Genomic DNA, 22,581 nt, shown 5'->3' with positions numbered 1-22,581 from the left:
ATCACTGTACATGTTGTAGCTAGTACACACTGCAGCCACTATGTTTTGGTGGAGAGAGTGCATTTCTTTTTCCTTAAAAGAGTGATAATGGAATATCAATCAAGTAGACTGCCTCATCCTGGATAACATCAACTTCCTAACTGCTTTTGGAGCTGCATTCTTCCAAACAAATGGAGAAAATTCTGTCATGCAGTTGGTGGTATGGCTTTGTGGTAACAGGTGATGAGTCACTCGCCACAGGATACCTCAGTCTCTGTCCTGCCGGTCCAACTATAGTAATAATGTGGCTGATCACACTGACCATTTCCACGATCCATGAGTTTTGAGACTTACAAAAGTGAAAGGCCACAAAGGGTACAAAGGGCCCGGATGGGGGAGGTGCAATACTGGATCTGCCCTTGGGAACAAGGCAGGCCATGTTACTGAAGTGGCTTTTGGAGAGCACCCCAGGTCCAGTGGCCACAATTCTATTAGCTTTGAAATACAGTAGTTTGGGAAAAAGATAAAACTTAGAACTGAAGCAGAGCCAAGATGAGACACACTTAAAAGAGGCCTGAAAAGTAACTTGTTTACCCAGAGGGTAGTGTGTACCTGGAGTGAGCTGCTGGAAGTGGCCGAGGCAGATACAATTGCAACATTTAGGAGGTACTTGAATCATTAGATAGAGTGGAGAGACTTTGAGGGTTATGGACCGAACACGAAAAAATTGGACTACCTAGAAGAATGCTGTGGTCAGCATGGATTGGTTGGGCAAAAGGGACTGTTCCCGGGCTGAATTGCTCTAAGACATGAGTTTTTCCAAAGGCATTTGAGTTGACACTCAGCAAATGTTGCCTTGATGTTACTTGCAGTCAGTCTTGCCCCATCCATGGAAGCCAATTTTCCTTTCCATGTTTGAATCCATGCTATGATGAAGTATACAGTACACCAGAAACAGGAAAGTCTTGAAGTCTCTGCTGATAATATTGTAAACAATGTCCTCTATCACTTTGCTATGATTGAGAGTAGGCAAATTAGACACTAATTAGCCAAAATGGATTTGTTTTGCTTATGAACAGGACAACTCAGTAATTTTCCACATTGCTGGGTGGAGTCTACCTTCAAGAGGACCACAACCTTGTCATAAGCTTTGGAGGCTTGCATACCTCAATGACCCAAACAGCTATATTGGCTGAAGTCAGGGCATTATGCCTTGGTTCCTGGCAGGGTCACCCATACAAAAAAAAAAGTCAAAGGATAGAGGCCAGACTAACAGTGGTCTACCAGTCCTCCAGGTTTGGGAGTTCAGTTCAGGGCTAACAACCCTGACAAGTCAAAAAAAAAGTTAGAGAACAGGAATGAAGTATTTTAAGGTACCTGGCCAAGGACAGACAAAGATGGAGGACTTTCATTACTGCCGTAAACAACACTAGCATAGCAGGTAGTTAAGAAAAAAAGGATAGATACTAGTTGTAACTGTACTGGGGTACCTTAGCTAGAAAGGCAACCAGTTTTGGAGCACAGATCTTCTTCATTATAGCCAGGTTTTATCTGAGGAGCACAACTTTTGCTTTAACTTGTGTTTAACTATTGCACTGAACCAATTTGGCTGAAGATTGGTCTTGGAGGTTGTCGGAATCTCAGAAGGACCTATTTCGCACCCAGGCTTCACGTAAATAACCCTGCCTTGCACCAACAGAATTCCCAAGGATTAAAATAAAATGCTGATCTTGCACAAAAACTGCACCCAGATCAAACAAAACACATTTTAACTGCTTAGTGCTCTCATTAATATCAAGCTATGATACATTAAACTAAGTGATTGACCAATTTTACCATGCAGCTTGAAGAAAGTCTTTGGTTCAAAGTCATCAGGATCAAGGCCATCAGTTTCCTCCCAAACTTCTTTCAACTGATCTTTGCTTCCCTGCAAAGAAACATTATGGACAAAACATTTAAATTTCAGTGCTAACATTGCACACTGCATCAAATAAAAATCACAGCCAATAACCACCAAATTCTATTCACACCTGGGTCCATTTCCATTCTGCACATGCAAGGCTTTGAGAACAGTCAAATAGCTTAAAGCAGAGGACTGGCATGTTTGTAGGAGGGAACATGGAAAAGCACAAAAACATTATCACATTTGGCAGGAAGATATTATCTCACAATGCTGTTATGATCTCATACCTTTAAGAAACATAAAATGTACATAGTGCAGAGTACATGTAATTACAAGTTTGAAGGAAAAGTGAGGGAGTCCACGCAATTTGGCTAGCTGCAGTAAAGACCAGGTTTAATAGGTTCATAGATTGCTGTAAAGGGGAAGACCCAAGTATGTAAAGATGGAAAATGTGAGGATTAAAACATGCAAATTAAAATAAAAAATAATTGATTGGGAACTAGCACAATTTAAGAGAAGCAATGTAAAACAGCCAAGGAAAAATGAGTGACATTATCAACAAATTAGGGAAGCAACATTGTATAACCACCGATTTTGCAAGTATTGACAAGACACCAGCAGCAGACCTGATAGAGGTTTATTTTCACATTCAATTCACTATATACAACATAAAGATAACTATAAATCACAAACATTCCAAATCATGAATAGAAGTTTATGAAGACCCTGTGTAATTATTACAAAGCAAAATCTGAAAGAAACACAAAGTGCTGGAGGAACTCAGCAGATCAGGCAGCATTTATGCAGAGGAATAAACAGCCGACATTTCTGGCCCAGAACCTTCTATCAGGACTGAAGAGGAAGGAGGAAGAAGTCGGGGGGTGGGGGGGGTGAGGACTCTGCTAAGCTAATCTTCCCCGCATTCTGCTTTTTTCCACGGGATTGCTCTCTACACAATTCCCTTGTCCACATGACCCTCCCTGCTGATCTCCCTCCTGGCATTATCCCTGCAGGCATAACAAGTGCTACACCAGCCCCTACACCTCCACCTTCACCACTATATTGACCCCAAACCATCCTTCTAGGTGAGGTGACACTTCACTTGCAGGTCTGTTGGGGTCATCTACTGCATCCGGTGCTCCCAGTGCAGTCTCCTCTACAGCAGCGAGGGCTAACTTAGATTGGGCAAAAACAGCTTTGTTGAGCATCTTCATTCCATCAGCCACAAAAGGCAGGTTTTCTCAGTGGCCACCCATTTCCCATTCCGACATGACAGATACATGGCCTCCTCTACTGCCATGATGAGGCTATTGTCAGGCTGGAGGAACAATACCTCTTTGTTTTGGCAACCTTCAACTTCTGGTAATTCTCCCCTCTCTTTTTCCATTTCCCATTCTCGCTCCCCTCTTACACTCATCTGCCTAGCCTATCACCTCCCTCTGGTGCCCCTCCTGCCCTTTCTTCTCTGGTAAACTCTCCTCCATCAGATTTCTTCTTCTTCAGCCCTTTACTCTTTCTACCTATCATCTCCCAGCTACTTATTCCCCCCCCCCACCCACCCTCCTTCCCCCTCACTCACCCATCACCTGCCAGCTTGTACTTCTTCCTCTTTCCCCACCTTTTTATTCTGGCTTCTGCCCCCTTTCTTCCCAGTCCTGAAAAAAGCTCTCAGCCGAAACATCGGCTGCTTTTGCTCTCCGTAGATGGTGCTTGACCTGTCAAGCTCCTCCAGGACTTTGTGTACTGCTCAAGATTTTGAGCATCTGTGGAATCTCTTGTATTTATGATCTAAAAGAAACATCACAATGAGCAAGATAAAATCAGCCAGAAAAGGGCATTTCTAGGCCAATGGTGAAAATAAATAGAGCAAGGCAGCTATAATTTTTGTTAAAATAGAGTAGAGCAGGGAATTTTAAAACTGAGGTGGACTGCTATTAATATTGAGTTACCCTATTTCTGTAGTAATACAATGCCTTCATTCAAAAGAAATCCAAGGGCAGTATTAACTTGCGATAAATAAACTAAATAATCAGGATTACAAATTGTTCTGAAAGAAAATGAACAAATGTTTGCCAATTGCTCCATAATTGAAAAAAATATAATGTGGAAAGGAAAGCTGTGTAACCATAGTTCAAGTTAACAGAACGTGTTGGAAAAAGGTAACAAAGCCAACAAGGACTCACGTAGATTGTTAAGAGAAATAAAAACACATCCATCACACAAATAAGGATACTCTGTAAACCTGGCAACAGTGGCAAAGAGGTACAGAAAAAAAGTATGAACACAAATTAGTGAAGTGATTAACTAACATTAGATAACCACATGGAAAATGTCGACGACTTTTAAATTAATACACTCACTCTGCTCCAACACTGGATCCTTCAGCAGAGGTTTATAAAACTGCAGTAATTTCCCAACACTTACAAGCAGAGGCATCTATTCAATGCCAAACATGTTGCAAACCATTCCAAAACACAAACAATTGTGGGGCAGGGGGTGGGGGGGTGAAGAAGAGAAAGTGCCAATCTGATTATCCACTGCCTGCACATCTACAAAACAAACATCCTGGGCAATGGCCTTTACATTTAGTGGAAAGTACCACATAATAATACTGATATTAGAAGATTCACAAATCACTCGTCCTTTCTATGGAACTTTTAACTGCAACTCAATTTCACAACTTCAAAATAAAATCCAAGTTAAGATCATACAAAAGTTCAGCAAAGAAATAGGCCCTTTGGCCCATCTAGTCCATGCCAAACCATTTCAACTGCCTAATCCCATCGACCTCCATACCTCTACCATTCAGGCACCTATCCAAACTTCGCTTAAACATTGAAATCAAGCTTACATGCATCACTCTCATGACCCTCTGAGTGAAGAAGTTTCCCCTCATGATCCCCTTAAACTTTTCACCTTTCACCTTTAACCCATGACCTCTGTAGTCCCAACGAACTGCAGTGGAAAAAGCCTGCTTGCATTTACCTTATCTATACCTCTTATAATTTTGTGTAACTATCAAATCTCCTCTCAATCTCCTCCATTCTAATGAATAAAATCCTAACCTATTCAATCGTTGTTTATAATTCAGATCCTCCAGACCCAGCAACATCCTTGTAAATTTTCTCTATATACTCTGTCAATCTTATTTACATCTTTCTGACGATTAGTGACCAAAACGGCAGAGAATACTCCAAATTAGGCCTCACCAACTTCTCAAATAATTTCAACATAGCATCCCATCTCCTGTACTCAGTACATTGATTTATGAAGGCCAATGTGCTCAAAGCTTTCTTTATGATCCTATCTAACTGTGACACCATTTTCAATTAATCATGGACCTGAATTCCCATATTCCCCTGTTCTACCACACTCCACAGGTTATCTAATGTTAATCAATCACTTCACTTCATTTGTGTTCATACTTTTTTCTGTACCTCCTTGCCACTGTTGCCAGGTTTACAGAGTGTCCTTATTTGTGTGATGGATGTGTTTTTATTTCTTTTATCCATCTATGTGAGTCCTTGTTGGCTTTGTTACCTTTTTCTAACACGTTCTGTTAACTTGAACTATGGTTACACAGCTTTCCTTTTCACATTCTATCTTTTTCAATTATGGAGCATTTTGCAAACATTCATTCATTTTCTTTTAGAACAATTTGCAATCCTGGTTATTTGAGTTTTTTTTTTAAATCGCAAGTTAATATTGCCCTTAGATTTTTTTTTGACCACTGAAGTGATATATTTCAGCTTTCCTTTCACTTGAATTATGTTTCCCTTACCGGATGATTAATTTTTGGGTGATCCATGTGTTTCTTTCTCATTTCTTCATATCGTGCCTCTTCCTCCTTCCTCTTTTCTTCATCCAGTGTTTTCAAATACTCCCGTCTTTCATGTTCTTTCAACATCTCATATCGTTTAAATTCTTCGTGTCGCTCTTTGTCATAATTTTCCAGATCTTTGGTGGCCTGCATGCAGCAAAAACAAATCAAACTAACTTATTTTGCACTAAATCTTGTCAATTTCATCAGAAACCCCAAAATTCCTGATGAAATTGACAATGTATTTGAAAGCACATACAGGATCATTAACATAGAGGCATTGTCAAAATGTTTTTAATAATGAGATTTGCAGTTGATATTGCATTCTTTGTGTAGCTACTTACAGTTTTAATCAATAATTCCAGATCCTCCGGCTCAAAGCTATGAGGGTTTTGGTGATTGAGGTGCTCGAATTGCTTCAGTAGAGCATGATGATCTATTCCTGCATCTGAAAGATTATAAAAAATGTTAGCTTGATATGCAGAATATAATGATTTAAATCAAAAGGGATACATTGGGCAATTGATAGGAACATTTTCTCTGAAATACAAAATAATGCCCACTTATAGATTACAAAGCTGGATCCAGCTCAGCCCATCTGGCTCACACACAACAGCACTAGAAAGCATCATTGCCCTGCAATGTTCAAGTTAATTATCCTCTGACTGTACAAATATACAACCAAACGAAACAACATTCCCCCAGACCATGGTACTCCCACAACACACCACACACAGCTCATAAAATAACATTACCACAAATAAGTTAATAATATATAGTTCAAATTGCATAGGTGCAGCACAAGTAAACAGTAAACAGCTTGCTGTCCTAGTGATAAGATCTTGATAGTGGCAGGATATTCATTAGTTTCACAGCCTGAGGGAAGAAATTGTTGCCCAGTTTGGCAGTCCTAGTCCTGATGTTCCTGTACCTCTTTCCTGTTTGTAGTGGGTCAAAGAGATTGTGGGATGGGTAGTAGGAATCCTTAACAATGCTTTAAGCCTTTTGTATACGCCACTTCCAGTAAATATCACAAATAGGTTGGAGGGAGACCTTGGTGATCCTCTTGGTGATTTGGACTGTCCACCGTAGGAGCTCGTGGTCCAATGCCTTGCAGCTTCCATTCCACACAGTGATAGAGTCAGACAGGTGATTCTCAGTGGTGCTTCTGTAGAGTTTTTAGAATAGGGGCAGGAAGACCTGCCCACCTCAATCTCCTCAAAGTATAGATGGTGCTGTGCCTTCTTGACAAATGAGGTGGTGTTGTGGGGCCAGGTTGGATTGTCCATTATGTACACACCAAGGAACTTTGTGCTCTTTACTCTCTCTCTACAGCAGAGCCACTGGTGTGCAATGGAGAGTGGTCAACCTGTGCTTTTCTGAAGTCCACAATCATCTCTTTTGTCTTGTGCCTGTTGAGACTCAGGTTGTTGCTTTCACACCATTTGACAAGTTGCTCTACCTCCTTTCTGCATGCCAACTCATCATTGCTGTTGACAAGTCTAACCAGCTGGATCTGGCAACTTGAACAGCAATAGGTTGACCATAAAGCCACGGGGGCATCAGTGCCAAGTATAATGGAGCTTGAGATGATGCTGTGACTTGGACAGGCTAAGGTCTTTCCTTGAAGTTCAAGATCCAGCTACAGAGAAGGGTTTTGAGAAGCATTAGGCCATTTGGCCCATCAGATCTGTGCTGCCATTCCATCATGGCTGATCTATTATCCCATTCTCCTGTCTTTTCCCTGAAACCTTTGACACTCTGACTAATCAAGAACCTATCACTTGGCACATTAAATATGCTCAATGATTCAGCCTCCACAGCTTCTGCAGCAATGAATTCCAGAAATGCTCTACACCATGGAGAAAGAAATTTTTGTCTATCTTGCCTGTTAGTGCTTCAAAGATTTCCTCTCAAGGAAACCACGCTGACATTGGCCATTTTAGGAGGTACCTCCAATACCCTGAAACCTCATCTTTAATAATGGATTCCAACATCTTCCCAACCACAGAGGGAAGGCCTATAATTTCCTGTGTTTTGCCTCCTGCCCTTCCTAAAGAGTTGTGTAAAATTTGCAGTTCAATGATCCTTAAAAGATCATTACAAATATGAGAAAGTTGACAGAAGCTGGAAATCCAAAGCAACACACACTCAGAGTGCTGGAGGAATTCAGCAGGTCAGTCAGCATCCATGGAACTGAATAAACAGTCCATGTTTCAGGCCAAGACCCTTCTTCAGGACTGGAAAGGAAGGGAGAATATGCCAGAAGGTGATAGGTGAAGCCAGATGGGTAGGAAGGAAGTTGATAGTAGAAGAAAGTGTACCAGAGAAGAAAGGGAACAAGGGGTCCTAGGGAGGATGTGATAGGCAGGTAAGAGGCCAGAGTGGGGAATAGAAGAGGGGAGGGAAAGGATTTCTTTTTTAACCAGAAGGAGAAATTGATATGCATGCCATCAGGTTGGAAGCTACCCAGATGGAATATGAAGTGTTGCTCCTCCACCCTGAGAGTGGCCTCATCTTGGCACCAGAGGCGGCCTTGGACAGGCACATTGGAACAAGAATGGGAAGTAGAATTAAAATGTTTGGCCACCAGGAAGTTCCACTTTTGGCAGATGAAGCAGAGGTTCTCAACAAATCGGTCCCACAACTTACGGTGGATCTCAACAATGCAGAGAAGGCCACATCGGGAGCACCGGACACAATAGATGACCCCAGCAGATTCGCAAGGACTATTTAGGACCCTGAATGGAGGTGAGGGATGAGATGAATGGGCACGTGTAGCACTTTGGCTCACCAACTTTCCACAGAGATCGCTCCCTCCGTGATTCCCTTACCCATTCATTTCCCCTGCCCATTCATTTCCCCCACCCCCCACTAACTTCCCTCCTGGCACTTATCCCTGCAAGCGCCCAAAGAATTCTCTCCCCCTTCCCTCTTATTCTATTCCCCTCTGTGGCCTCTTACCTCCTCTCACCTGCCTATCATTTCCCCTGGGTCCTCTCCTCCTTCCCTTTCTCCTATGGGTCAGTCCACTCTCCTCTCCCATCAGATTTCTTCCTCTCCAACCCTTTATCTTTCCTACCTACCTGACTTCACCTATCACCTTCCAGCTATCTTTTTCCCCTCCTCCCACTTTTTTTTTACTCTGGCATCTTCCCCTTCTCTTCCAGTCCTGAAGAAGGGTCTTTTTCCTAAATGTTGACTGTTTATTCATTTCCATAGACGCTACCTGGCCTACCGAGTTCCTCCAGCATTTTGTGTGTGTCACTACTAATGCCTCCACAATCTATTCAGCTACCTCTTTCAGTACCCTGGGGTGTAGTTCATATGTTCCAGGTGACTAATCTACCTTTAGACCTTCCATGTACCTATGAGAAACTCAACTATTGTGCTGAACATCAGTATTTAACCGAGTTATCTGCAAAACTTTGGCTTTTTAGTGCAAGTGGTTTTTGAATGGTTCTGCTACACTGTAGGCAATAATACAGCAATCTGATGGGTCTGTGACAAGCAACACTGGTGCATGATCTGTTGAACGTTTCGTGCATCTTCTGTCTTTTATCAGACTTCCAGTCTCTGCATTTTTCTTAAAAATAGAGAAATCTGTTTGGTTTGTGTCTACTAAATGTAATACTCTAGTTAAAATTTCTACTGCTAGGCTGTGAGGCATTTTTAATTCAGCAGGTTTCTGCAAAAATCAGTATGCCCTGCTAGTAAGAGTATTTTGGCTTCAGGTAAAGACAAGGTGCCATGTTGCCCAACTTAGGAATGTTGTGTCAGCCAATCATGACTGTCCGAGAACATGTTGTAACTTTCTGCCCAGTGGAATGCGAGAGAAAATTCTAGAGAGCTGGGTGGGATATGATTTCTGGTCTCAGGGCAGTAGTCTGGTTTGGGTTCTTCTGGTGGGAGCTGCGGTGCGGGGCACAAGGGAACGCTGCCCGAAAGAGAGACTCCATTGCAAGAAGTGCTTTGTGCAGATGAATGGTTCTAAGCAGGAAGATGCAATGCTCCTGAGTTAGCCAGTTCATTCAAGATGGTCCTTGACTGGGGAAGCTCGAACTGTGACAGGTAAAATATAAATATATTTTATAATTTTATGTCAGTGTACGATCTGTCATTTCCTGGCGAATATTAACTGTGTATGGGGCAGTAATCACACAGCATTCACTACAATTGGTGTTCCTCAACTAGAACATCCTAACTTTCCTGTTTGGTGGAACTGCAAATCATACCAACCCTAGACGTATATTGCTTACGAAAGGTGGCCTTCTCATCACTGCGTCACCTGGCTGTTAGCAGAGCTAGCTAACAAGCCAAGTTTGTCTATGAGCCCGGTGAGAGAATTACACAAAAAACAGTCATTCTTTGGACAAGCAGTATCTAACTCAAAATAATAGCATACTGAAATGGCATAAACCATGAATGACATCATGAGGTATCCTATACAGAAACTATCAGATCTTATCATGATCAGACAGGCATGATCCAACCCAAATTCCACTTTAAATAGAATCTACTTGCAATCACAAAATGCTGGAACAGTACTATATACCTAATTTCTAGGCATATGTGCATTCTGAATTTAATATTCATTCCTCTTGTTTTAGATTTAAAAAGTAGAATAAAAAGAAAATTCTGACAATTTGGTCCATGGCCTTCTCTACTGCCACGAAGAGGCCACTCTCAGGTTGGAGAACCAATACTTCATATTCCATCTGTATAGCCTCCAACCTGACAGCATGAGCATTGATTTCTCTAACTTCAGATAACTTCTCCCCACTCCCTGTTTTGCTTCAGCCCTATAGCTTTTCCACCCATCACCTCTCAGCTTCTCACTTCACACTCCTCCGCCACCCACCTCCCCTCATACCTGGTCTTAAGCAGCACCTATGGAAAAGAGTACAGTTGACGTTTCAGGCCAAGACCAAATGCCAACTCTACTCTTTTCCATAGATGCTGCCTGGCCAGCTGAGCTCTTCCAGCATTTTGTGTGTGTTGCTTGAATTTCCAGCATCTGCAGATTTTCTCTTGTTTGTGATTGTCTCATTTAATACCATCTTATTCTGGCTTCTTCCCCCTTCTTGTACAGTCCTGATGACGGGCCTCAGCCTCTCTACAAATGCCGCCTGATCTGCTGAGTTCCTTCAACATTTTGGGTTTGGTGTTCTGGGTTTACAGCATCTGTAGAATCCATTGTGTTTATGATTTGAGTCTCTGTCACTTAATGCCATAAACAGTCAGAACCATTTAGTAAAATCTGTATTATAATTTAAATGACCTCATTTACAAAAGCAGCACTCAAAAACCACTGCACTAGCTTGGAGGCATAACATGTCAGAACTTGATGAAGCCCTAGATTTATGTAGTTACAATTTTTCTATGTAGAAATTGAACCAACTTACATGTGATCAATGAAACTTTGGGACATTGAATGAGAGAATACACCAGATTACATCTCCCATTCAGACTTTAATACTTTAGATTCCAATTCAAGTATCCTTTTCCATACAAATGTGACAAACAAATCAATAATGTTTCTATACAGTACCTTTACCTTGCTGAGCATCTATTTTGGCTTTAATCAGCATTCGTAGTCGTGACACCTCCTGTCTTTTCAATTCATCCAATTTAGTTCTCACAAGATGACTTACTAAGTTTAGCTCCTTTGCCATTCTACCACTCTTCATTAAAAGAGAGAAGAAAATTAATCAAGTTATCCAAATAATTGGTCAGCTATCATAAAGATCAAAGGCATTTATTGACAAGATATTAAAATATTTCTGCTTCATTATCGCAGAACCCTGCAACCTCTTTCTCCAACCCTCACCATGTCACTTTACAGCATCCAACCAGCTGCTGAATTACTTCAGTCTCTTCTTCCACTGAGAATCATTTTCAGCTAATCAGTAATATTTTATGATGGAGTTTTTCAAAATTAATTTGAGTAAATTAAATTTGAGCCCACTTTCTTTCCTATCTTAACTTACATCACAATTAATCCTGTCTGCAATAATTACCCCTGTCACATGTTATTTACTTTCTTAATTGTGCTCTGGATTAATTTTTACTGTGCATGGTTTCCTGTTGCACTGTTGCTATCCTATCGAGGTCAGTAAGTTATGTTCAGCTCCATGTTCTTCACCTTTAGCTAGGGTATAATTCAGGACTAAATCGAGTATGTTCCGGAACTCCTTACAAATAATATCCAAAAACTATTTTGTCCATTACTGTTGTTTTTTAAAAAAACATAATTTGGGTTCATCTGGCAAATTCTACCTGCACAGATCCATGTTGACTTTATCTGAATATAAATTTTATCAGAAAATTAAATTTTAAAATAACTATCCTTAACACTGACCTTGGGTTAATAACTCTGCAAGATCATGATATCCCTACCCTCTTCCACTACTGAAAATATTGACAATAAAACCTTTTCAAAACAAGAACCTGTAAAATCTATATCAATCTTGCAAACTGAAATCAGAAGATCTAAGTTTATTCCTCCAAGTTATTTACGGTAGAAAAATCTTCAAAGCACTCAAAACTTTACATTTGAATGGAAAAATAAACCCTTTAAAATCCTTTAAATTCTCTGACAAGATTTTAATGCATAAATGTGTTCCAACAAGTAACATACCTTAATGTCTTCTACATCTGCTGTCTGCAGCTTTTCACGGAAATGTTTGTCAGTTTCTAAAACATCAATCACTTCTCTAAGGTAACGATTATAATATAACCCAGTGTCCTGCAGGGATATGGAAGAAACAGGAATGTGTTGCAGAACAACAAAAATCCGTGGACAGAAACTTCTCACATTAACATTTAAAGTACACCCAGAATAGTACTGTTAGACCAATGCAGTGATAGATAATGAATTTAAAATGGGGGCCAGACTGACCAAATTACTTCCAAGGTTTGCTCAGGTGAAGCAGGTTCTACTTGAAAATACCCATGTCTGGTTATGCTATTAGTCATGATTTGAAGGCAAAAACAACAATCAACAACCCAATTTCTCTTCAGTTTGTGACCAAATACTTTATTAATTAAATTGTTGTTCATAATTGTTACTATAGGAAGTGAGGGGAGAGATTACTGTGCCTTTGGTGATGATCCTTAACCAGTTGGCATGTGGCCAAGTGTTAAGGCATTGGACTAGTGATCTGAAGGTCACGAGTTCAAGCCTCAGCCGAGGTAGCTTGTTGTGTCCTTGAGCAAAGCACTTAACCACACATTGCTCCTGCATGTTTATAGCCCAGCAGCGGTGGCTGGTGCAGTATGGACATGAGACAAGACAAGACAAGATCCTCACTGGCCATAAGAGTACTACCAGAAGATTGGAAAGTGGCAAATGTTATTCCTTTGTTCCAGAAAGGTTAGAAGTGATAACCTGGGAATTGTGGTGGTTGCCATCCGTCTGTCTCAAAGGACAATAGGTGATCATCATTTTCATAAGCCTGAGCAGAAGGTATGGAGATTCTGAGATCCCCAGTCATCAAGATCCTCCTCTCAGCCTCACCAGTGTAGTCCAAAGGAAAGCTTATGAAGCAAGACGTTTGTTACCAGCTTGGCTGCAGGAGCTGCCAGAAGTATGTTCAATAACGTCCAGCTGCCATAGGGGCTCCACTCTGTATTTACTGTCTGGGTTCACTCGGGTAGTCTTTGTCTCTCCTGAGGCTGCCCACAGAGCAGTGGGGCTTTTTACCCATAGCTGGAGATCTGGTTCACAAACACCAGGGTGTGTCCACACGTGTGCAGGGGCCAGACCTCTTCCCCATCCTGTAAGTTCATCCTGAGCGCAAAAGGAATTTAGTATCGGTGTGTCACCAGCAAGGAGGCACTACATGAGGCTTGCTGGTGGAGAAGCTATGTACAGGCAGGGGGAGACTTACACATTCAGTTCTCCCTTTAGCGTGACTGCTAGCCACCGTTGGAAGCTGAAGTGAGAGCAACAAGCACTACCCACTACACTACCACACTAGACACGTCACAACAACCATTTGACATCCTTGGGAATTATAGAACAGTGATATCAGTGGTGGGCAAACTACAAGAGAAGATTCCTAAAGACAGATTAACAAGTTTTTGGAGAAACTGTCTGATTACGGATAGTCAGCATGGCTTTGTAATAGACAGGTCATGCCTCATGAGCCTGATTAAATTCGCTGAGGAAGGAACACAACCAATTGATGATTGTAGAGAAGTGGAAGTGGTGTATATGGATTTTAGTAAGGCATTGGACAAGGTTGCTCATAGTAGACTTATTCAGGGAGTCAGGAGACATGGGATCCAGGGACACTTGACTGTGTAGATACAGAATTGGCTTGCCCACAGAAAGCAAAAAGTAGATGGAGGGTATTCTGCCAGGAGGGTGATGACAAGTGGTGTTTTTCAGGGATCTGTTCTGGCACTACTGCTCTTTGCGATTTATGAAAATGACTTGAATGAGGAAGTAGAAGGGCAGGGTGGTAAGTTTGCAGATGACACAAAGGTTGGTGGTATTCAGAACAGTGTAGAAGATTGCCACAAATTACAACAGGATATTGACAGGGTATAGAGCTAGGCAGAGAAGTGGTAGATGGAGGTCAATCCAGAAAAATGTCAAGCGATAAACTTCAGGTGGTCAAATTTGAGAGCAGAATACATGGTTAATGGCAGGATTCTTAACACTTTGGAGGAACAGAAGGATTTTGGGGTCCGTGTCCACAAATTGCTCAAAGTTGCCTGCAAGTTGACAGGGTGGTTAAGACGGCAGAAGGTAAGTTGGCCTTGATTAGTCAGGGGATTGAGTTCAAGAACTGTGAGATAACGTTACATCTCCATAAAACTCTGGTCTGATCACACTTGGAGTATGGTGTTCCGTTCTGGTCCCCTCATCCCTAAGATGGCGCCAGTGAACAACATGATCAAGGCCAATGTCCTACACAGTTCACAGAACAACTACTTTTCACAAAACAACTACTTCTTTCAAATATAATTCTACTACTAAGCTCCAATCAACAGGAACCTCATTTACATTTTGATGGTGTGTTTTTGGGCCAATTGAGCGATCTGATACTTTGCTGTCTCTGAGGGAGTTCACTGAGATTGGGAGTGAAGTGTGAAGCCTGGAGGCATTGAGTAAGGATGAATTTGACGAGGATGACAGCGATGGGAGGAAGGTTGGTGGCTTCCACCTACGTTTGACCAGTCTTCCTCTCCCTCTCACTAGCTCCTGCAGAGGAAAGTGATGGGGTCTTGGAAATTACATTGCAAGGATTGATCAGTGAGGGTCATGGCTGTGGACTCATTTTTGAGGAACTTTGTATGTGTTTCTGGATGCTGGTTACTCTTTTTTGCTGTTTGTTGATCGGGGCAATTGTTACAGACTGAGGCACTTTCGGCTAGTGGTGCTGAACTGAACTAAACTGAATACTCCTGGTTGAAGTTGATATTCTGTGTGTTGTTTGCTTGCTTTTTGGCATTTGCGCAATTTGTTCTCCCCCCTAACCAACACAGGGTGTTTGAGGGTTTCTCTGAAGGGGTTCCATAGTGTTTCTTTGTTGCATGGTTGCCTGCAGGAGGACAAATCTCGTAGCTGTATTCCATGCACATACCGTGATAATAAGTGTACTCTGAATCGTTGAACCTCATTATAGGCAGGATGTGGAAGCTTTAGAGACAGTGCTGGCAAGATTCATGAGGATTTATCAAGATTTGTCAGAGCTATCATGAGGATAGTTTGAGGGAGCCAAGGCTTTTCTCTTTGGAGTGAAGGATGAAAGGTGACTTGACAGAGGTGTACAAAATGATAAGTGGCATTGACAGAATGGACAGCCAGAGACTACCCACCCCTCCCCCAGGGTAGCAATGCTAATATAAGAGGACATTATTTTAAAGTGGTTGGAGTGTGGAAAATATGGGCGAGGGATGTCAGAGATTTTTTTTTAAAGTAGTAGGTGCAGGGAACTCACTGCTAGGGGTGGTGGTGTGATAGGGGCATTTAAGAAACTCTTAGATAGGCACATGGATGAAAGAAAAATGGAAGCCTGTGAGGGAGGGAACAGTTAGATCAGAGGTTCCCAACCTGTGGTCCATTGCATAAAAAAGGTGGAACCCCTGGATGAGATTGATCGTAGAGTAACTTAAAAGGTCAGCACAACACTGTGGGCCAAAGAGCCTAACTGTGCTTTACCGTTTGTAGTGTATGTGTCCGGTTTACACAACAAAGCTATAAATAAAATGCTGGAGACGGGAGCTAAATCAACAGGGTTCTTTACTAACTAAAACCAAACTGAACACACATGTACGGATCAATACGCACCTAATAGTGCAAGCTCAATACGATGTATTACTACAACATAAAGCAGTCCCACATTGTACAGTAGGATATATGGTACACTCCTCCCCTGTTATTTTAATAGTGCATCTACTTTTTTTTTAACTGGGGGCACTGTGCTAAACAAATATGCGTACCCTTAACATACAACGCTTATCAATTGTTTACTCAGTAACTTAATATCAAATTATAATAATGTAATAATAATAATAATAATAAAAGGAGAAAATGGTGGCGCAACAGCAGCCCGCGCAGCCTCTCCGGTGAATGAATGATATCTGTAATCTGTTAAGTAGGGGACCGTGCACAATTCTGATTTGAAGGATACAGACATGAGAGTACGGAGGAACATCTGAAAAACTTCTGAAATGCCCGCTTCGCTGCCACTGCTACTGTGTGGTAACCGGAATCTCCGGAGCAGAAGGCCCCGAAATCCTCGGCTTTGCCTGTTACAGCAGCCGGGACGAGATCGAAGGCGCTCGGTAGAGGATGACGCTCAGGAGGCTGTATCGGAGCGGCTGGTCGGAGGTCTCGAAGTTTTCGGACGGAGGGACTCAATGTCGGCTGTGGTCAGCTGCTTCCAAGGCATCGGCAAGTTAACGGTGCCTGGAGGTTTATGGCAGGGAGTTTCTCCCTTTTGCCGCCTGCTGTCGGGGACTCAGGAGTCAATCGACTCGGGGACTTTGAGAATATTTTTACCGTGCCCATGGTTTGTCCTTCATCAAATTACGGTATTGTTTTGCACTGCTGTAACTATGTGTTATAATTATGTGGTTCTGTCAGTGTTAGTCTTTGGTTTGTCCTTTTATTTGTGATATCACTCTGGAGAAACATTGTATCATTTCTTAATGCACGTATGCATTTCTAAATGACAATAAAAGAGGACTGAGTGTTCTCATAATCTAATCTATTATAACTCAAGTTTCGGCGGGGGGGGCGGGGTCTTCTCTGCCTCTCCAGGTAACGTCTGCCCTGAAACATTTGCTTTGGGGAAGTATTCTCCACAGGTACATCAGGTGGGTCCTCAGCACTGATGACAGGCTTATCTGTGGATGAGGCTGATGTAGTCACATCAGGAGTGTTTGTTTCTATGTCCAGGGAGTCAGGGCAAGGTGTTGTTGAGTTTTTCACCTGAGCATCCAGGATTTGATCCACATGACATCTCCATACGTTCTCTCCCACCTGTACTCTATACATCAGTGGTCCGTCTATGGCCGAAATTGTACCCGGCTGCCACATATTAGTCCAGTAATCACATGCAAGAACTGACTGTCCCACAGAAGCTCCGTCTTGACTTAGCATTCAAGTGTTTGAACTGTCTGTTCTCCACACCACACCGTACATCTGGTTTGAGAAGATCCATAAGGTTCCTCAGGTTCTTTTTCAGAACATCATCGCTGGAGACTAATTAGTGGTTGCATGTACTGCATTAAGATAAGAGGAAGTTGTCTATCTTGTGATGCAGTGGTTGATTTTCACTGTCCATTGCCTTGATGGCTTTCTTGAATGTCTACAAATCTTTCTGCCAAGCCATTTGTGGATGGATGATAAGGGGCAGATGTAAAGTGCCTGATTCCATTGTTCTTCATAAAATTTTGGAATTCTTCAGGGTAACTTGGGAGGAATCACAACTCATGAGCCACACATTAGTGTTCCTTGACACACTGACAACTGCTCCTTCCTCGCTGAGAAGGCTGGAAACAGTGTGTTACCCCGCGCTGGCCATCCCTTTACCGTGATGTCATACACTTTTGACAATATAGGGTCATTGAGTGTTTCCCTTTCAATTAGGCTGTTTGTTCCTGGTAATTGTTCAACTATTGTTGTGTGAAAGACCTCTGCTGAATCCATTTGTGTAGTTACCTCGGAAGTGGGCAGTGGTAAATGTGACAAACCAACTGCATTGCAGTGTTGCTTGGTCCCCTTGTGTTCAATGTCATACCTGTAACCTCCTCAGAAAAGGGACCATCGCTGTAACCTTTGTGCTGTCATCACTGGAACATCTTTCCTTGGGTTGAAGATTGACACGAGAGGCCGATAAAGTTTCGGCCATACAGGTAGCGACTGAATTTCTTGACTCCCCACACGAGGCTTAGGGCCTCTCTGTCAATCTGTGCATAATTGTGCATAATTGCGTTCAGCTGAAGTTAGCGTTCTTAAGGCAAAGGTCTTTCGGAGCCATCTGGAAACTTGTGCGATAACACAGCTCCTATCCCATGGGGCGAGGCATCACAAGACAGTCGGATTGGTAAGGAGGGGTCAAGGTGCGCGAGCACCCCTTCTGAAGTTATGAGTCTTTTAGTTTCTTGAAACGTTTTCTCACAGCTGTCAGTCCACTTCCATTGTGTCCCTGTCTGTAATAGTGCATTTAGTGGGTGTAGGACTGTGGATAGGTTAGGCAAGACCTTGTGGGAGTAGTTCAATAGACCAAGATATGCTCTTAGCTGAGACACATTTTCAGGTGGTGGTGCCTTAAGCACCGCTTCTATCTTGTTTTGAGACATGTGTAAGCCATCCTTGTTGATCACATGCCCACAGTACGAGATTTCCTTTTTGTAAATCTCACATTTCTGTCAATTAGCTCTGAGCCCATATTCTCGTAACCTGGTGAGCACTTGTTTTAGGTTAGAAAGATGTCCGTTGTCATCCTTGCCGGTGACAATGATGTCATCCAGGTAACACTGAGTCCCTGGAATCCCCTGCAGGACCTGGTCCATTGCCCTTTGCCAGATTGCAGGCGCTGATGCTATCCCAAACAACAACCTGTTGTACTGGTAAAGTCCTTTGTGTGTATTTATTGTCAGGTATTTCTTAGATGCTTCCTCTATTTCCATTTGGAGATAAGCCTGGGTCAAGTCGATTTTTGTGAAATGTTCCCCTCCTGACAAGGAAGCAAAAATGTCCTCAATACAGGGTAGGGGATACTGTGCTGTGCGGAGAAATGGGTTGGCAATCACTTTAAAGTTGCCACATATGCGCACCTTGCTTGGTTTTCCTGGTTTTGTGCTGGAGGTTTTCTTCATCACGGGAACAAAGGGCATGGCCCATTCACTCCAATCCACCTTTGACAGGACCCTAGTCTGCTCCAGATTTTTCAGCTCTGCCTCTACCATTGGACGGATTGCATATGGCACTGGTCTGGCTTTGTAAAATTTTGGACATACATTTTCCTCAATCCCAATCTTTGCCTTCATGCCCTGAAGTGTTCCTATTCCTTTCATGAACACTTCTTCAGAGTCAGCAAGTATTTGTGACAGTCTCTCAAATGTAGCCTTGCTGCCTGCCTTTGCACACATCTAGTGCCTTGATGGTGTGCCAATCCATCTGGATTTTCCTGAGCCATTCATGTCCCAGCAACGGTGGTCCTCCATTTTTCAGTACATGAAGGTTCAGCCGCTGTGTTTTGCCTCGTAGGTCACCGTCACATTAATTTTACCTTTGGGACGCACTTTGCGTCCTGTGCAAGTCTTTAGCAGTAGTTTAGTTCGTTTCAGAGGTATGTGAGAAAACAGTCGATTGTAGTCGTGTACAGAGATTACTGTTAAAGCTGAGCCTGTGTACAACTCCATTTTCAGTCTCACGCCTGCCATTTGTGGAGTGATCCATATTACTCTTCGATCATCTGTGTCTTTCATGCTGTGAAATTGCAGACAAGACAATCCATTTTTGTCTGAGTAGTTTTCATCAGCATTGTTTTCTTTCATTTTGTGTACATTGTTGTATTTTCCTTTCTGGGGTTTCTTGTTTCTCTGTATTTTGTCCTTTTTCTGCTGTTTACTAGCTTTGCATACTCTGCCAATGTAGCCCTGTTTGCCACAGTTTCTGCATTCTTTATCTTTAAACCAACCATCATCAGTGTCATGTGACCTGTTCCCACAACAGTAACATTTCTTTCCTTCATTTCTGTTCAGTGACATTTTATTTGTGGCATATTCCATAGATTTTTGTTGCATCTCAGAAGCACCTTGTGCAGCTATTGCTAAAGATAAGAGAAGTTTAGCACTTTCTCGAATGTAAGGTTCTTTTCACACAGGAGCTTCTTCTGTGTGGTTTCACAGTGCATGCCACACACTAACCTGTCCCTCAATGCGTCTGATAGACCAGCTTCAAATTGAGAATGTGCTGATAATTTGCATAATTCAGCACAATATTCAGAAACGCTTTCATTTTTGCTCTGATTCTGTTTATGGAATTTAAATCTTTCAGCAATGATCAGCGGTTTGGGGTTTAAATGTTGTTGTAGAGTGTCTACTATTTGCTTGAACGTTTTGTCAGCTGGCTTTTCAGGGTTTAACAAGCTCCATAGCAGGCTGTATGTTTTCGCGCCCATTACACTCAGGCTACGTCTACACTAGACCGGATAACTCTGTAACCGAAGCTTTTTCTCTTCGTTTTGACCCTCCGCCCACAATGAAATGGCGTTTTCCTCCCCCGAAAACAGAGCTTTTCAGAAACGCTCTCCAGAGTGAATAAATCTGAAAACACCTAATGGCTGGTGTAGTGTGTACAGGGTAAGCAGCTCTTTTTTAAAACCGCTGTCATGACTTGCCAGAACAAATGGTGGCGGCAGCACAGCATTTCATTGTTTTCTTGAACGCAACCTCCAACACCACAACAACAATGGCAGACAGCTTCATGTGTGCGTTGTTTAACTTTATAGTCTACGTTAATTTCAACCCCCCACACAACCTAACAATTTCAGGACAGATGGCAACGAGACTGAAGCCAGAAGAGTTAGAAATGTACTCCAAATACTTTGACCCATAGCTTACTGAATAAATAAGTATACTCACTTTGCCCTGTTTTCTGTCCTTGCTTGTATGGAGGTGGTTTACCTATTTATGCAAGTACTTCTTTGACAATGGACAGCCTAATGTAACATTGTATGGAAATACAAGATAACACTGATGCAGACATGTTTTATACATTTAACAAGGTGCTCATTAATGTATCGCTTGTGCAAACATTCAATAGATGCAATTGTCACTACTTCCAAAATGTCATTTTAAGTAGTAGTTTATGTTTGGCATAGATGTGAAAATGTTAAGGCCAAAAAAGGAAAATTGTAACTCAGGTAAAAATAAAATCACTTTTGCCCAGTAACTTCTTATTATTGCACATGTTAAATATAGCAAAATAATACAGAAAGACATGGCAAAAGTAAAGGCAAACAAATGAGGTAACAGCAAATTTCACTTTTGCCCAGTAACAAGCCTTATTGCATTTAGTTGTAGCTGTCATCTCTTTCATCGGTGAAGAGACTATAACTGTAGGAAATGTTTCCAGGGTGACCCCTCAGTGGGAGTGGGGAAGATGTTGGTGGGGCCACCCGGGGGTCTGTGTGTCTGTATGTGTAGCTATTGTAGTGACTGTGAGGCTGGTATTGTGGCGGTGAAAAGTACTGGGGGGGGGGAGGCGGGGAACCATCATATTCCTCATCATTGCAAACCCCTCTGCAACAGAGTTAGTCAGTTTTTCAATGTTCGTTGTCAGCCGGGTCATACTCTGTGTGAACTCCCTGTCGGTTGCCTCTACACGCTCCAGTATTTGTTTTTTCAGTATTAAGTCCTCCTGCGCGAGAGCCAACAGCTGTCCGTCATTTGGCAATTTCCTTATAAGTTTTTCTAGTCTGTAACTGGACAAACATGCACCAAGTGCTATCATGTTTGCTGTTGTGTGCTGGGGCAGCAGGCTGAGGGTAGCAGACACCAACAGAATCAACAAACTCATTCATAAGGCCAGTGATGTTGTGGGGATGGAACTGGACTCTCTGATGGTGGTGTCTGAAAAGGGGATGCTGTCCAAGTTGCATGCCATCTTGGACAATGTCTCCCATCCACTACATAATGTACTGGGTGGACACAGGAGTACATTCAGCCAGAGACTCATTCCACCGAGATGCAGCACAGAGCGTCATAGGAAGTCATTCCTGCCTGTGGCCATCAAACTTTACAACTTCTCCCTTGGAGGGTCAGACACCCTGAGCCAATAGGCTGGTCCTGGACTTATTTCATAATTTACTGGCATAATTTACATAATATTATTTAACTATTTATGGTTCTATTACTATTTATTATTTATGGTGCAACTGTAACTAAAACCAATTTCCCCCGGGATCAATAAAGTATGACTATGACTATGACCAAGTCTTTCACAGCGAGATTCCACACCAAACAGGTCGCAGCCATCACCTGTTGCTTGGTCTAAACTGTCGGAGTCGGGCGTACTCATCGAAGCGGGTGAATTCTGTAGATGTGTCCCGCGCATGCCCAGTAGGAGGAGATTCACCCAAATACCCGTTTTCATGTGGACGGAGGTATTTTCAAAAACGCCTGGTGTGGACACCTATCGTTTTTACGTGAAACTGGTATTTTCAAAATTATCCCGTCTAGTGTGGACATAGCCTAAGTCAGGCTACGTCCACACTACGCCGGATAATTTTGAAAACGAAGCTTTTTCTCTTCATCTTGACCTACCGTCTACACTGAAACGGCGTTTTCAGCCCACGAAAACGGAGATTTTCAGAAACGGTCTCCAGAGTGAATAAATCTGAAAACGCCT

At 42.3% G+C, this 22,581-nt stretch overlaps 1 protein-coding gene across 1 annotated transcript in view; it reads right to left on the bottom strand.

The window, feature by feature from the left end:
- LOC134353694 (nucleobindin-2-like) overlaps nt 1-22,581 on the bottom strand; it is a 56,517-nt gene that overhangs the window by 23,142 nt on the left and 10,794 nt on the right. The window contains exons 3-7 of the mRNA XM_063061946.1: nt 12,343-12,450; nt 11,254-11,386; nt 6,047-6,150; nt 5,664-5,849; nt 1,816-1,906 (exon numbers count right to left, since the gene is read on the bottom strand). Of these exons, the coding sequence (XP_062918016.1) occupies nt 1,816-1,906; nt 5,664-5,849; nt 6,047-6,150; nt 11,254-11,386; nt 12,343-12,450 (622 nt within the window). The remainder of the gene's footprint in view (nt 1-1,815; nt 1,907-5,663; nt 5,850-6,046; nt 6,151-11,253; nt 11,387-12,342; nt 12,451-22,581) is intronic.

Source organism: Mobula hypostoma, chromosome 11 (assembly GCF_963921235.1).
Source record: "Mobula hypostoma chromosome 11, sMobHyp1.1, whole genome shotgun sequence".
Taxonomy (NCBI): Eukaryota; Metazoa; Chordata; class Chondrichthyes; order Myliobatiformes; family Myliobatidae; genus Mobula; species Mobula hypostoma.
The sequence above is the reverse complement of the archived record's forward strand: the minus strand, read 5'-3'. Positions and strand labels throughout refer to the sequence as shown.